This window comes from Rhododendron vialii, chromosome 1a (genome assembly GCF_030253575.1).
Source record: "Rhododendron vialii isolate Sample 1 chromosome 1a, ASM3025357v1".
Lineage (NCBI taxonomy): Eukaryota > Viridiplantae > Streptophyta > Magnoliopsida > Ericales > Ericaceae > Rhododendron > Rhododendron vialii.
Window position 1 is genome coordinate 25,170,840 of NC_080557.1, and position 13,601 is coordinate 25,184,440.

At 46.0% G+C, this 13,601-nt stretch overlaps 1 protein-coding gene across 1 annotated transcript; it reads left to right on the forward strand.

Annotated features, from left to right (window-relative positions):
• Positions 1-982: 982 nt before the first annotated feature.
• Positions 983-6,097, forward strand: LOC131329989 (uncharacterized). The gene is made up of 4 exons (XM_058363433.1): positions 983-1,069; positions 1,223-1,609; positions 5,770-5,778; positions 5,897-6,097. The coding sequence occupies exons 1-4, from the start codon at positions 983-985 to the stop codon at positions 6,095-6,097; spliced, it is 684 nt and encodes a 227-aa protein (XP_058219416.1).
• Positions 6,098-13,601: the final 7,504 nt, after the last annotated feature.

Here is a 13,601-nt window from a genome sequence, read left to right on the forward strand (position 1 = left end):
TAAAAGCCTCAAATATATGTTCACACAAAAGGAGCTAAACCTGAGACAACATCGATGGATGGAGTATTTGGTGGACTACAAGTTTACAATGTCTTATCATCCCAGTAAAGCCAACGTGGTGGCTGACACTCTAAGCCAAAAAGACAAGACACAGAAAGTCAAGACTGCCACCAAGGAGTGGAAAATAGTGGATACCCTCAACGAATTCAACTTAAGACCATCGTCAGGGAGTGGGGACACACATTTGTATGCTTTTGTTGCGGAACCAGCACTCCACCAAGAAATCCTACTAACACAGACCTTTGAGCAAGATTGAGAGTTTATATGATCTCGAATCCGAGAGGGGAAGGCACTACCTGGATGGACGATCGAGAATGATAATAGCTTGAGGTTCAAGGGAAAGGTGTTTGCACCTAACATTGGAACTTTTTGAGAAATCGTACTCCGAGAAGCTCACCATTCAAACTTTGCAGTTCACCCTGGCGGTACAAAGATGTATCATGATCTGCGAAGGACGTACTAGTGGGAAGGAATGAAGAAGGAAGTGGCCCAGTTTGTGTCTACTTGTCTAGTGTGTCAGCAAGTCAAGGTTGAACACCAAAAACCTGGAGGAGATCTACAACCATTACCGATTCCGACCTGGAAGTGGGAGCATATCTCGATGGATTTTATGACTAGACTGCCAAGATCCACCAAGTCAAACACTGCTATTTGGGTAGTTGTGGATTGACTCACCAAGTCTGCGCATTTTCTACCAGTCAAGATGATAGAGAACATAGAAAATCTGAGCCTGCTATATATTTGAGAGATTGTGCGCCTACATGGAGTACCTATTTCAATAGTATTTAACAGGGACCCACGTTTCATGTCACATTTCTGGAAGGGACTATAGAAGGCAATGGGAATAGATGTAAGGATTATTACGGCCTTCCACCCACAATCAGATGAACAAACGGAGAGGATAATACAAATGCTTGAAGACATGCTGGGAGCTTGTGCCTTGGATTTTTCTAGAAACTGGGAGCAGCACTTGCCGTTGGTGGAGTTTGCTTACAACAACAGCTACCAGGCAAGTATTGAGATGGCACCCTACAAGGCCTTATACGGATGACCCTGTCAATCACCAGTCTACTGGACAGACGCTGGAGAAACAGGATTGATTTGACCTGAAATAGTGAGGGATACCACAGAAAAGATAAAGACCATCTGACAAAGGATCCAGACCGCTCAGAGCCGACGAAAAAGTTACACTGATAAGAGGAGGCAACCGCTATCCTTTGAAGTAGGAGACCATGCGTTCCTGAAGATCAGATCGAAGAAAGGAGTTATCAGATTTGGGAAGAAGGGGAAGCTGTCTCCATGCTACATCGGACCCTTCGACATTTTGGAGAAGATTAGAAAGGTTGCGTATCATTTAGCACTGCCGCCTCAGCTAGATAGAGTACATAACGTGTTCCATGTTTCAATGCTTCGCAAGTATCTCGCATTGCTCACACATGTCCTCAACTGGAAAGACATCACCTTGGACGAAGATGTAACATACGAAGAGGAACAAATAGAGATTCAGGACCGAAGTGAGAAGATCATCCAAAACAAGACGATCAAGCTGGTACGAGTTCTGTGGAAGCACCGTGGAGCTGAGGAAACCACATGGGAGAGAGAAGGAACCACGAAAGCAAATTACCCACACCAGTTCCAATCCTAGCGTCTACTAAATTTAGAGGATGAAATTGCTTAAAGGGGATAGGTTGTAATAACTCTAATTTTTAGTAAATAAAAATTTCTTTAAATATTTGAATTTCTTTAATTAGTTCTTGGATTGCTTTATAAATTCTGTTTTACTTTCTAATAGTCCGTCATAATTAATTTCGATCTTCGTTAAATTGAATTACTATGCATCGGGCTATCTAGCCATTTTCTAAAGCCGTCGGGCTATATATATGTATACACATGTATACATATATATATACATATATATATATATACATATATATATATATATACATATATATATATATATATATATATATACACACAGTCAGTCTCAAATGAGGGAGTCCTTATTTTAGTTAAAATGCGGACCTTTTCATTTCTCCCATTTTCTGATCAAATTTCGATGATCCGAGCCGCTCAATGTGTTCAGAACATGATTTTAAGGGTACCCGCGAGAAATCGGCAAAAAAAATGACCGGGAAGGGCTTCATTCGAGCAGTTTTTGTTTGAACCGTTCGATAAAAAACAAACAAAAACTGCTCGGATGAAGCCCTTCCCGGTCATTTTTTTTGCTGATTTCTCGCGGGTACCCTTAAAATCACGTTCTGAACACATTGAGCGGCTCGGATCATTGAAATTCAATCGGGAAAAGGAGGTTTGCATTTTATTAAAATGAGGTGGTCCTTACGGGAGACGAACTGTATATATATATATATATATATATATATATACACACACACACACACACACGTGGTGACAAAAAAATTAATTTATGAAATTACATTTATTGGCTAGAAATCCTACTTGGTAAGTCTAATTAATTCCTAAGTTGGGCCAATCCAGTTACTTTTCAAGGCTAGTTTCATCTAGTTGAACCTTATGACCCTTATGAACTCTCCTGATTCCAAGATGAACCTTTTTACCCACCCTTGAACCTTATGAACCTTTCTACACCCTAGTTGAACCTTTTCAACCCTATACTAAGAAATCATTGCACTTTCATGACTAGTCATTTCAAGACTTTATTACTCATCATTACTTGTTCCAAGAATCTCTTTTCTCATCATTACCTATTTACCCATTGAATAATAGTTCGTAGGGTAATTTTTATCCTTTGAGTAATAGAAATAAGACTTCCTATTGTCTAGAAAATTGTGCTACCATGGACTTGTCTAATCAAGACCAAGACCAAGTTTGTTCTTCCAAACAACCATGATTATGTATTGTCACATCAAGAAGGCCATGATTCATCATCATATATTTTTCTTCCATAAGTTAAGCCTTGCATAGTGTTGTCTTGTCCAAAGTCCATAATTCATCATCATTCCTTCTTGCATGGTGTTGTCAAATCACGTGCAAGCTTTGACCAAAGAGAGAGAGGGAGAGGCTGAGAGAGGGAGATAGATGGGAGGGAGAGCTGTGCTAGCAACCCATCATTCCTAGTTAGTCATCATTCTTGCCCTAACTTGTAAGACTTGCCATAATCCAATGAGTACCTAGATTTGACAAGACAAGTCATTAGAACCCTTCATCATGACCTAGACTTGAATGACAAGAGAGGGGAAGACCATGCCTTGTAATGAGTGAGATTTGACTCATCATTGAAGCAAAAGAACAAGGAAGAAGAGAGGGGGTGTTTTGGCCATAAGAGAGGGAGGGAGAGCTTCGCCTTTTGCCTAAAAATAGAACCTCACTCTTGCCTTCCAACTCATACCTTCAAGCATTCCACACCTTCTCTCTAGAAATTCTAAGTGTTCTTGCTCTTTCTTGAAGTTCTAGTCTTTCTAGGACTCAAAATTATTACCCTACTCCAAAATTCACTCATTACCCCTATATCCAACCATTACTTTCATTTTTATCTCTATTTCTCTCCAATCATTACCCCTATCTCCATACCCTAATTATTACAAATTCAAATCCAAAATCCAAATCTAAAATCCCCAAAATGAACAAGCCCTCATTACAAATTCAAATTCAAAATCCCCAAAATGAACAAGCCCAAGACTTACTTTTATTGAGAGAGTGAATTTTTTTTTTTTTTGTGTTACAGTAGAGTGTGAATTAGCCCTTAGGGTATTTCGGTTGGTTGGTGAGTTTACTTTCTACACAATTAATCAAGGTTTGACCTCTTTCTTTTTTTATCAGCAAATGTAACAACTTAATCCAAAAAACTTGACAAATGGTACATTAAGTCGGGGTAGGGGATGGAAATCCAACCAAAGATTAAGTGCAAACAAACAAAAACACCCAAAATGCGAAAGACTAGGTAAATTAAACTCTTAGAGCATCTTCACTCCTTGCTCAATTTTTACCCAAATTTGAGTAAAAATATGGGTAAAAACTTGATTTGGTATGGAATCTACCAGTCATGAATCCATATTTTACTCAAATCCCATCAATTCACTACCATCACCGCCCTGTTGCCGCCGCCCCCAAATCCTAGTTGCCTTTGCCGCCCCCCCCCCCCTCTCTCTCTCTCTCTCTCTCTCTGTATGTAATAACTAATCAATCAGAAAGAACAACCCAAAATCTTAAACCTTAAACTGAACAAAACCAACTCCAGCTGCAACAACGATGGCACCCGGTCCCCCCCCCCCCCCCCCCCCCCCCCCCCCCCCCCCCTCGCCGCGCTCTCCAAAATCTAGCCTAAAATTTTTGGTAAAAGCTTTAGTTCACATCCAATTTGGTGAAAAGATTTGAGTAAAACTCAAGTTTGGTATAGATTAGAGGAGGATTTGGTGATTTTTACTCAAATTTCAGTTTAAGTTAAAACTTGAGTAAGGAGTGGAGATGCTCTTATGGCCCAAATCCTTGTTTGTCAACAAGTGGGCTCTTTTGACCAGAAAAATTCGAAAAAACCCACTTTTGCACGTAAGGTCAACACCCAAACACCCGTCTTTCGAATGTACAAACACAGGCTAAACTCCAGCGGTGGGCAAAAGGCCGCCTTCGTCATTCAACGAAGGCGAAAAAATTAATTTATTATAGCCCCGGCATAGACTGCGTGTGCACCGTTGATCAGACCAGAGAAGGGATTAGTTGATATGCGTGTAACCTAGCCCGGACACCTCTTACCATCGAATCCAAAAAGAAAAAAAGGGAATTTTGTAGCTTAAAGTTTGAAGGTGCGACTACTGGAGGTAAAATAGACATTTTAGTGGTATAGAATACTGATGATGTCATGAATCAATAACTTCTATTAGGGCTTTTAACGGAAAAGTGGATGAGGGGGAAATATTGATATTTTCAGCAAAAGTATGGGAGGTCAGTGGCATTTCAGAAACCTCAGGAGAAAAAATTGTAGATTCTGTCAATAGAAAAAAGGCAGACAAGAGTGTTGTAAAGAGTACGTAAATGGCACCGTGAGCTCTCAAGACACGACAAGAGCCATTTTTTGGCTCAAAATCTCTCTCTCTCTCTCTCTCTCTCTCTCCCCGTCATAAATTGTCCTTTCAAACCGATTGATGGAGATCGATGAATTTCAAACAACGACTCAACCTCTACATGGATCAGAACATCTAGTGTCTAAGGTTTCGATTTCCTCAATCGATAAAGAAGCCACCAATCAGTGTTTCATATCTCACCCGGTAATTTCTCTTCAATCTCTGCTGATGCATCACTTTCACGTCTTCTTCTTCTTGTTCTTCTTTTTTTTGTTTCCTTCGTTATACACCCCTCCAAAATACGTATTTTTACGTCAATTTTGCTCGTATTTTGTTGTGGAAGTGAAACGAAAAGTTGGATTTCGGTTTGCACTCGACTTTTGTACCCTAATGAAGAAAGATTTGGGCAATGTTTTGTTGAGTTCCAAATGAGAATTTAATATACGGTTATGCTATTGATAGTCTATAGGGTTGTCACTAAGGTAATAATAAGAAAGAAAAAAAAAACATAGTTTCCGATGCATTTTAACGCTTTCGAGGCACTTTAACGCATAGAAAGTTGTAATTTTTTTCTCTTTCATTTTCTTGCCTTATTGACGATCCCTTGGGCTATTATTAGCATTAATCAAGAATTTCATTAGGGCTTAAACGATGCTTTTCTTTTTTGTTTTAGGTTTTAAGGGTAGCTAAAATTTCTTAGTTGCCATTGATTATTTCACAAAATGGGTAAAAGCCGCATCCTGCACAACCCTGACCATGGTACAAGTCACAAATTTTATCAAGCGAAATATCATTTACAGGTATGGGGTTCATCAGGCATTTATATCAAACAATGGAGTCCACTTCAAAGGCCGAGCAAAGGACGTTTTGGAGGAGTTTCAAATCCAAGTGCACAAGTCAACGGTTTACCGACCACAAACCAGTGGAGCGGTAGAAGTAGCAAACAAAATGGTCAAAACAATTCTGGAAAAGACCATCCAGTCCGCAAGGAATTGGCATGAGAAGCTGCCACTAGCTTTATGAGGATATCGGACGTTCGTTCGTACCCCAACAGGAGCGACACCCTACTCTTTGGTCTTTGGTATTGAGGCCATGCTCCCCATTGAGCTAGAGGTTCCATCTCTCTGAACCATGATCGAATATGAGATTGGAGAGGTAGAATGGTTAAGCAACAAATTCGAACAGCTCATGTTGTTTGATGAATGAAGACTGAGAGCCCTTTACCACATTCAAGGGTATCAACAGAGGATTGCATGTGCATTCAACAAGAAGGTGAAACCAAGGGACTTGGCAGAGGGTGACATGGTATTGAAAGAAATTCGGGCTCCAATTTTAGATCCGCGAGGAAAGTTTCGACTAAAGTAGTCAGGACCATACATCATCAAAACCACCTTGTCTGGAGGAGCTTCACTGCTTATTGATTTGGATGGAAATGAGTTCTTAACCCTGGTTAACTTGGATTAGCTTAAACGCTATTACCCCTGAGAGAAGCTCGTTGGACTGAAAACTGCAAGGGCGGGCAGATCCAAGCAAAAGTTACAGCAAAAGCCTACTAGGTTGAAAATCCACAAGGGCAGCCTAGGCAAAAGTTAAGGAATCTAATAAAGGAGCTCGCTAGACCGAAAAGCCGAAAGGGTGGTACTAGGCAAAATTTAGAGCGTAAAAGGAGAATGTTAAAACCAGAGCGAACCCTACCCTGAACTACGTTATGACCTGATTCCTTTACACAATGATACGTAGGAAGCCTTGCTTTGAGGCTTGGTCACAATCCATCAAAATTAAAATCCAAGTTGCAAGAACTCAAAGCATGGAACCAAGATGGGGGAGACCCTTCATAATTCACTTTTATTTAAATAACTTTTACTCATACATAAGCTGAGCATAACTCTTGAAAATAAAAAGTACGACATAGTGAATAAAGTGGGTCTGCAATTTATTTCATGATTAAAGTAGTAGATTTGTGTCAGTTTCCTCGAGCCCTCGCCCGAGCCCTCTCCTGAGCCACTTTCGATAGCTTCCGCGTGGTAGCATGGAAGGATAGGTGCTTGCATCGGTAACCTCACGGGTTCCCCAAAAGTGTTGATAGTTGCAAAGGACGGAATGGCAGAAAAGAGGCAAGACAACATCCACCAGAACTTCCACCAGAGCCTCTTGCCTCAAACCAAGTTGGTGCTGAATTCGGTAGGGAATGTAGAAGGAAAAGGCCTGCAAACCAGCAAGAACGACCCATTGAGATCCCATGAAGTGCACCATCATGGGTGGTAGGTCCAGCCAAGGGCATCTCCAGGAAATGGTCTCAGCTCGCAGGAGCTTGAAAAAGTGGACCCATTCGAAGACACGACGGTCCGCAAACTCAAAACACCGTCAGGATAGCAACCTAGCCTCGTATGCCCAGTTGCCTGAAGGAATGGTGTAGCAGGCCGAACATGAGTTCGCTACGTAACGACCGAGCCCGTGCCTTGCTGAGCACGCATCTTGAGCACGGCTCCCGTCCCTGTTCTGCGTCAACCATTTCTTTTGCCACTAACTCGTCGTCGGGACATCTCGTTCTCGGCCACCTTCCACGGCGGTCATTTGTGACTGTCCTCTCCTGTCAGTCTTGTGCACGATCGGCAAAGGCGTGTTCGGCCACCCGCAGAGCAAGGCCACTGCCGACCACGGCTAGCCGCTGATCTGCATGTCTTTCCACGTGTAAAAGCGGTTATAACAGAAGATGATCATGGGCATGGGCGCACATGGGTGTGCCAGCTCAGCCCTAAAAACGGTTACCAGATCTATTTGGTGACGTCATGATGACACTGCTTGAAACCGCGCAAGGCACGTGCTGGTCCTTGGAGAGCAAGTGAAGGAGCTCTATAAATACCTAGCGGTGGAAACCCTAAAGAGGTACACGCTACTACATACTCACTCTCGTAATCTTCTGCCTACTCTCTCTGCACTTTACTCATCCTCACGCCGGAGGGCCTTGCCGGGACAACCCCCGGCCTGGTCTTTAGTCGTGCGCTCACTGTGCAGGCTAGGAGAAGACTCGATCACCAAGCCACCAGCGGAGGAAAAGATTGAGGATCACGGGCCACACAATTGGTGAACCCGACGTGAAATCGCTTCTGATTCAAACGGCTCTCACATCCTCCAAACCCCCCACTCCTCCGTGAAACAACGACCAAACCACTCACCATGGGCGGAGATCAGACGGGTGTAGCTATCTCAGCGACTAAAGACGCTAGCGAAAATGTCATCCCCACAACACCCCATGAAAGGCACATGTCCATCTCCCTCGCACCAGGATCCGGCCTCTCACCAGTCACGGACGACGTGACGACGGCCTACATCCGATTGCTGCAGCGTCGCGACGACGAATGCGATAACGAGTTGGCCGCGCTAAGGGCGGAGGTGGCCCAAATGAAACAACACATGCAGCAAGACACCACCCCCGCCGCATCCAGATCTGGTGGAGGAGGGGGTGGAAGAAGGCGAACACCACCTCCACCTCCACCACCACCGCAAAGACGTCAGGACGAGGAAGGCCAACGAGGGTCTGTGAAAGACCGCCTAGGCTTCACCCCGGCACCGGGCGACGCCAGAGAAATTATCCTTTACAAGCGACCCACTGCATCCAGAACACACCGCTCAAAAGAACACCGCGATCGAACCAACACAAGAGATACCGAGTCGTTCACAAGCACTTACTCCACTGGCCGCGCAGAATTCTCTCGCACAACGGTTTCGCACCGTAGCCGAGATTCCGCGCAGACCAGACGCCATGTATCTGAACGACTCGGAGAAATCCCTGCAGAAAAGCCCGAAAACAGCAACCGTGGCCGACGAAACGGAAAGGGCGTGCGTATTGACGAGCCAAAAGAGACCAAATCCCGAAAGGACAGGGGGGAAATGATTGATGAACATTGCCGGGTAACAACAGATCTACGAGACAAACTCCGGCGCCGAAACCACGAGAAGTCTTCAGATAGAGAGTCCAAGAGAACAAGGACGGACGAGCACGGCAGGCCGCCACGCCCTGGTTTTGAGCGGCAACTAAAGGATCTCAGTGTCTCTCCCTTTGCCCCCCACATAATCAACACGACGGCCGAACCCAACTTCCACCTGCCCAAGTTTACAAAGTTTGACCCTACGACATGCGAAGCCTACACCCATCTTATCCACTTCCGTCAAACCATCGAGCTATGCACTACCAGAGATGAAATCAAATGCAAAGCGTTCCCATCCAGCCTCGGCTCCCTTGGACTCCAATGGTTCAACAAATTGCTCGCTGGATCCATACGGAACCTGGCCGACCTTGAACGCGCCTTCAACACTCGCTTCATCACCAGTAACAGGACAGCCAAGGAGCCTAAATCCTTGTCCCAGATGAAGAAGCTCCCAAATGAAACACTAAGACAATACGCCGAGCGTTATTGGCAGCTGTTCAACGAAATTCCAGGAATCGAAGAATATTGGGCTGCGCGTACTTTCAAAAACGGTCTGGAAACCGGCAGCAAGATCCTAGACGAACTCGCCATCCGCCCACCACACGGCATGGGAGAATTAATGCTCGTCGTGGAGAGATTCTGTGCTCTTGAAGAGTTTTATGCGGACCGTGCGGCCCAGGGCATCCCGAGCTTGACAGCATCCTTCACCTCGGCCGCAGCCCAACTGCCGGCACCAGCAATCATCCAGCACCCCCAACTCAAGAAGCAGGTGCACAACATCAAAGAAGGGAAAAAATGCCAGCCAAAAGAGCATGACTACGTGGCTGAAACCACCCACTTCAAGGAACCCATTTGGTCTTTTCTGAAAGAGATAATGAGGCAACCATGGTTCGAGTGGCCGACGGGCAAGCTCGGCATAAACAACGGCCAAGCTGATCAGAACCCAAGAAAGAAGTGCTCGTATCACAATGAGCTCGGCCACTACACGACGGCATGTGCCCCCTACAAGGCACTGTTGAAACATTTGGTGACTCAAGGCCATCTCGATCAATACATTGACCGATCAAAAACGCCCACCCGGCAGACAAATCCCAACCCCAATGAACAGCGCCCACTAATACACGTTATCCACGGCCCAGTGTCAAAGGAATTTGAATCAACTCTTCAGGCCAACCTTAGCAGCGCATCAACTTCCAAGCAGGTACTCGCAGTAGGACCTGGATCCAAACGTCCACGAACAGAAGAGTTGCCCAAATGGACGATTACTTTTACCGAGCGCGATCTTGAACGTGTGCAAACACCACACTCTGACGCTCTCGTCGTAACTGTCCAAATTGGAGTGCATGACGTCAAACGCATTCTTGTCGATCAAGGAAGTTCAGCAGAGGTCATGTACTACGACCTTTTCAAAAAGTTGGATCTACCTGAGTCAGCCCTACAACCTACCGACGTACCCCTCATCGGCTTCAACGGTGCACCCGTCTGGCCGCTTGGCCGAATCTTCCTCCCAGTCGTCGTTGGCTCAAAAACTCTAACCGTCGAATTCATCGTCGTCAACGCACCAAGCCCATACAACGCCATCCTTGGCCGAACCTGGCTCCACGGAATGCAAGCCATTGCTTCTACCTACCACCAGGTCGTCCGCTTCATCGGCGCCACAGGACGACAGGAAGATTTGCGGGGTGACCAAGTGGCCTCCAAAAAGTGCTATGTCTCTGCCGTCCACAACTCCGCCAAAGCCAAACAAGTACAATGGGTTGAAGTCCCCGACATGGTAGTAACCGACGACGTCAGTCAATAAGCAGAAGACAAAGCAGAGGAAGACCTCGTCCAGATGCCGATCAACGAGGATGGCTCCCGATTCTTCCTCATCAGCTCTTCCATCAGCGAGGCTGACCGCGAAGAAATGTTTCAATACCTCAAGAAAAATATCGAAGTCTTTGCTTGGACCCCCAACGAAATGCCGGGGGTCGACCCGAAATTCATTAGTCACTCCCTCAACATCAAGAAGGACGCTAAACCTGTCATCCAAAAGGCACGGCGATCTGCAGCCGAACACGCCGACGCCGTTGTCGAAGAAGTCAAGCGTCTGCTAGAGGCCAACGCCATCCAAGAAGTACAATAACCGACATGGCTGTCCAACACGATGGTTGTTAAAAAGAAAAACGGCAAATGGCGAGTTTGTGTGGATTATACCAATCTCAACGACGCTTGTCCAAAGGATTGGTTCCCACTGCCGAAAATTGATCAACTTGTGGACGCATTAGCAGGACATGCTCGGCTTAGCTTTCTGGACGCCTACCGTGGCTACCACCAAATTGCCATGGACCCCGACGACATGGAGAAAACTGCTTTCATCACGCCATATGGCATCTTTTGCTACCGCGTCATGCCCTTTGGACTCAAGAATTCTGGGGCAACGTTCAACAGAGCAATATTCAAGATGTTGGAAGAACAAATCGGCCACACTGTGGAAGCTTACATTGACGACCTGGTCATCAAAAGCAAGAAGGAATCTAACCACCTGCGAGACTTGGCCGAAGTTTTTGACATCCTCAAGCTACACAAGCTACGGCTGAATCCTGAGAAGTGCGCGTTCGGGGTAAGCGCTAGGAAATTTCTCGGACACCTGGTCACTCGAAGAGGTATCGAGGCCGACCCCAACCAAATCAAAGCTGTTCAAAATTTGTGCCCACCCAGGACGATCAAGGAAGTTCAAAGGCTCACTGGGATGGCAGCGGCTCTCAACCGATTCATCAGCAAATCCTCAGACAAATGCCACGCATTCTTCCACGCCTTGAAGGGCAAAAGCCGACGCAGCTTTGAATGGACCCCAGATTGTGACTCAGCCTTTGCCGAACTAAAAGACTACTTGAAATCGGCCCCGCTGTTGGTAAAACCTAAAGAGTTTGAAACTCTATATCTCTATCTCGCCGTGTCCGCTCACGCAACCAGTTCTGCACTTATACGGCGGGAAGGCACCGATGACAAGCCCATCTATTTCACAAGCAAGACCCTCCTTCCAGCTCAAACTCGTTACCTACCGCTTGAAAAGTTAGCCCTTGCTCTCGTCTCAGCGGCCAGGAAGCTCCTGCCCTACTTCCAATCACACTCAATCATCGTCCTAACAGAACACCCCCTCAAAGCTCTCTTTCGAAAGGCGGATCTGTCTAACAGGGTCTCCAAGTGGGCAGTTGAGCTAGCAAACTTTGATATCCGTTTCGAACCACGAATGGCAATCAAAGGACAGGTTCTTGCAGATTTCATTACTGAGCTTACGCCAGCAGACACTGAACTCCTTAACACACCCATCCCAACACAAACCGTCGCCGAGCATCAATTGTCACCAGCACCTTGGTACCTTTTCCAAGGCGACATATGGCGTCTGCATGTCGACGGAGCGTCAAACAGCAACGGAGCAGGGGCCGGGGTCGTCCTAGTCTCCCGCTGCGGAACATTACACGAAAGTGCTATCAGCATCGACTTCCCCGCCACCAACAACGAAGCCGAATATGAAGCGCTCCTAGCTGGCTTACGCTCTGCCGTTGCCATGGAAATCTCCAACCTTGTCGTTTTCTGTGACTCCCAACTCATAGTTAACCAAGTGCTTGGGGACTATGAGGCTCGGGATCCGCGGATGTCAAAATACAAGGCGACCGTAGCCAAACTAATCACAAACTTTCCCAACTTCAAAATTGAGCAAATCAACCGTCAGCACAACGCACACGCGGACGCACTTGCTGGCCTCGCCTCGGCATCCACAGCCTCAGAATTCAGAACCATCAACTTCAGCAGCATTGGACGTCCATCTTTTGAGCCCAATCCAGAGGTACTCAACATTGAACTCGGTCCCAGCTGGATGGATGAGATCGTTGCGTTTCTAAAGCACGACACCCTGCCCACAGACAAGAAGGAGGCTTACTGTGTGAGAAACAAAGCCGCTTACTACTAGCTTTCTGAAAGCGACCAATTATACAGGAAATCAATCTCCGGACCGTATCTCCTCGTCGTCCACCCCACCCAAGTGCCCGCAATTCTGACAGAACTTCATTCAGGCAGCTGCGGATGTCACTCCGGCGGCCTCTTCCTCTGTCAACATGCCATGAGCCAAGGCTACTTCTGGAAGAACATGAAGAAAGACTGCGAAGAAGTTGTCCGCAAATGCCGACCTTGCCAGCTGTTTTCACCTATACCAAAGCAACCCGCCAAGAACCTCTCCCCTATTACCAGCCCTTGGCCCTTTGCACAATGGGGGCTCGACATTGTCGGAAAACTACCAACAGCTCCAGGAGGATTCAAGTTCTTGATCACAGCAACGGACTACTTCTCCAAATGGGTAGAGGCCGAACCACTTGTGACAATCACAGAAGCTGACGTTCGCAGATTTGTCTGGCGAAACATTGTTACAAGATTTGGAGTACCATACGCCATCGTATCAGACAATGGAAGCCAATTTGTCGGTAAAGACCTAACCAGCCTCTGTGAGGAATTTGGCATACGCTTCTTCAACTCCACACCAGCATACCCCCAAGGGAACAGACAAGCCGAGGCTACAAACAAGATTGTCTGCGCCGGG

What these genes read in the sequence shown, in the direction of transcription:
- LOC131329989 (XM_058363433.1), top strand. Translation starts at nt 983, where the DNA reads ATGCTGGGAGCTTGTGCCTTGGATTTTTCTAGAAACTGGGAGCAGCAC. An exon ending in CTTACAACAACAGCTACCAG is followed by an intron (nt 1,070 to 1,222) that starts GCAAGTATTGAG and finishes CAAAGGATCCAG; the next exon opens with ACCGCTCAGAGCCGACGAAA.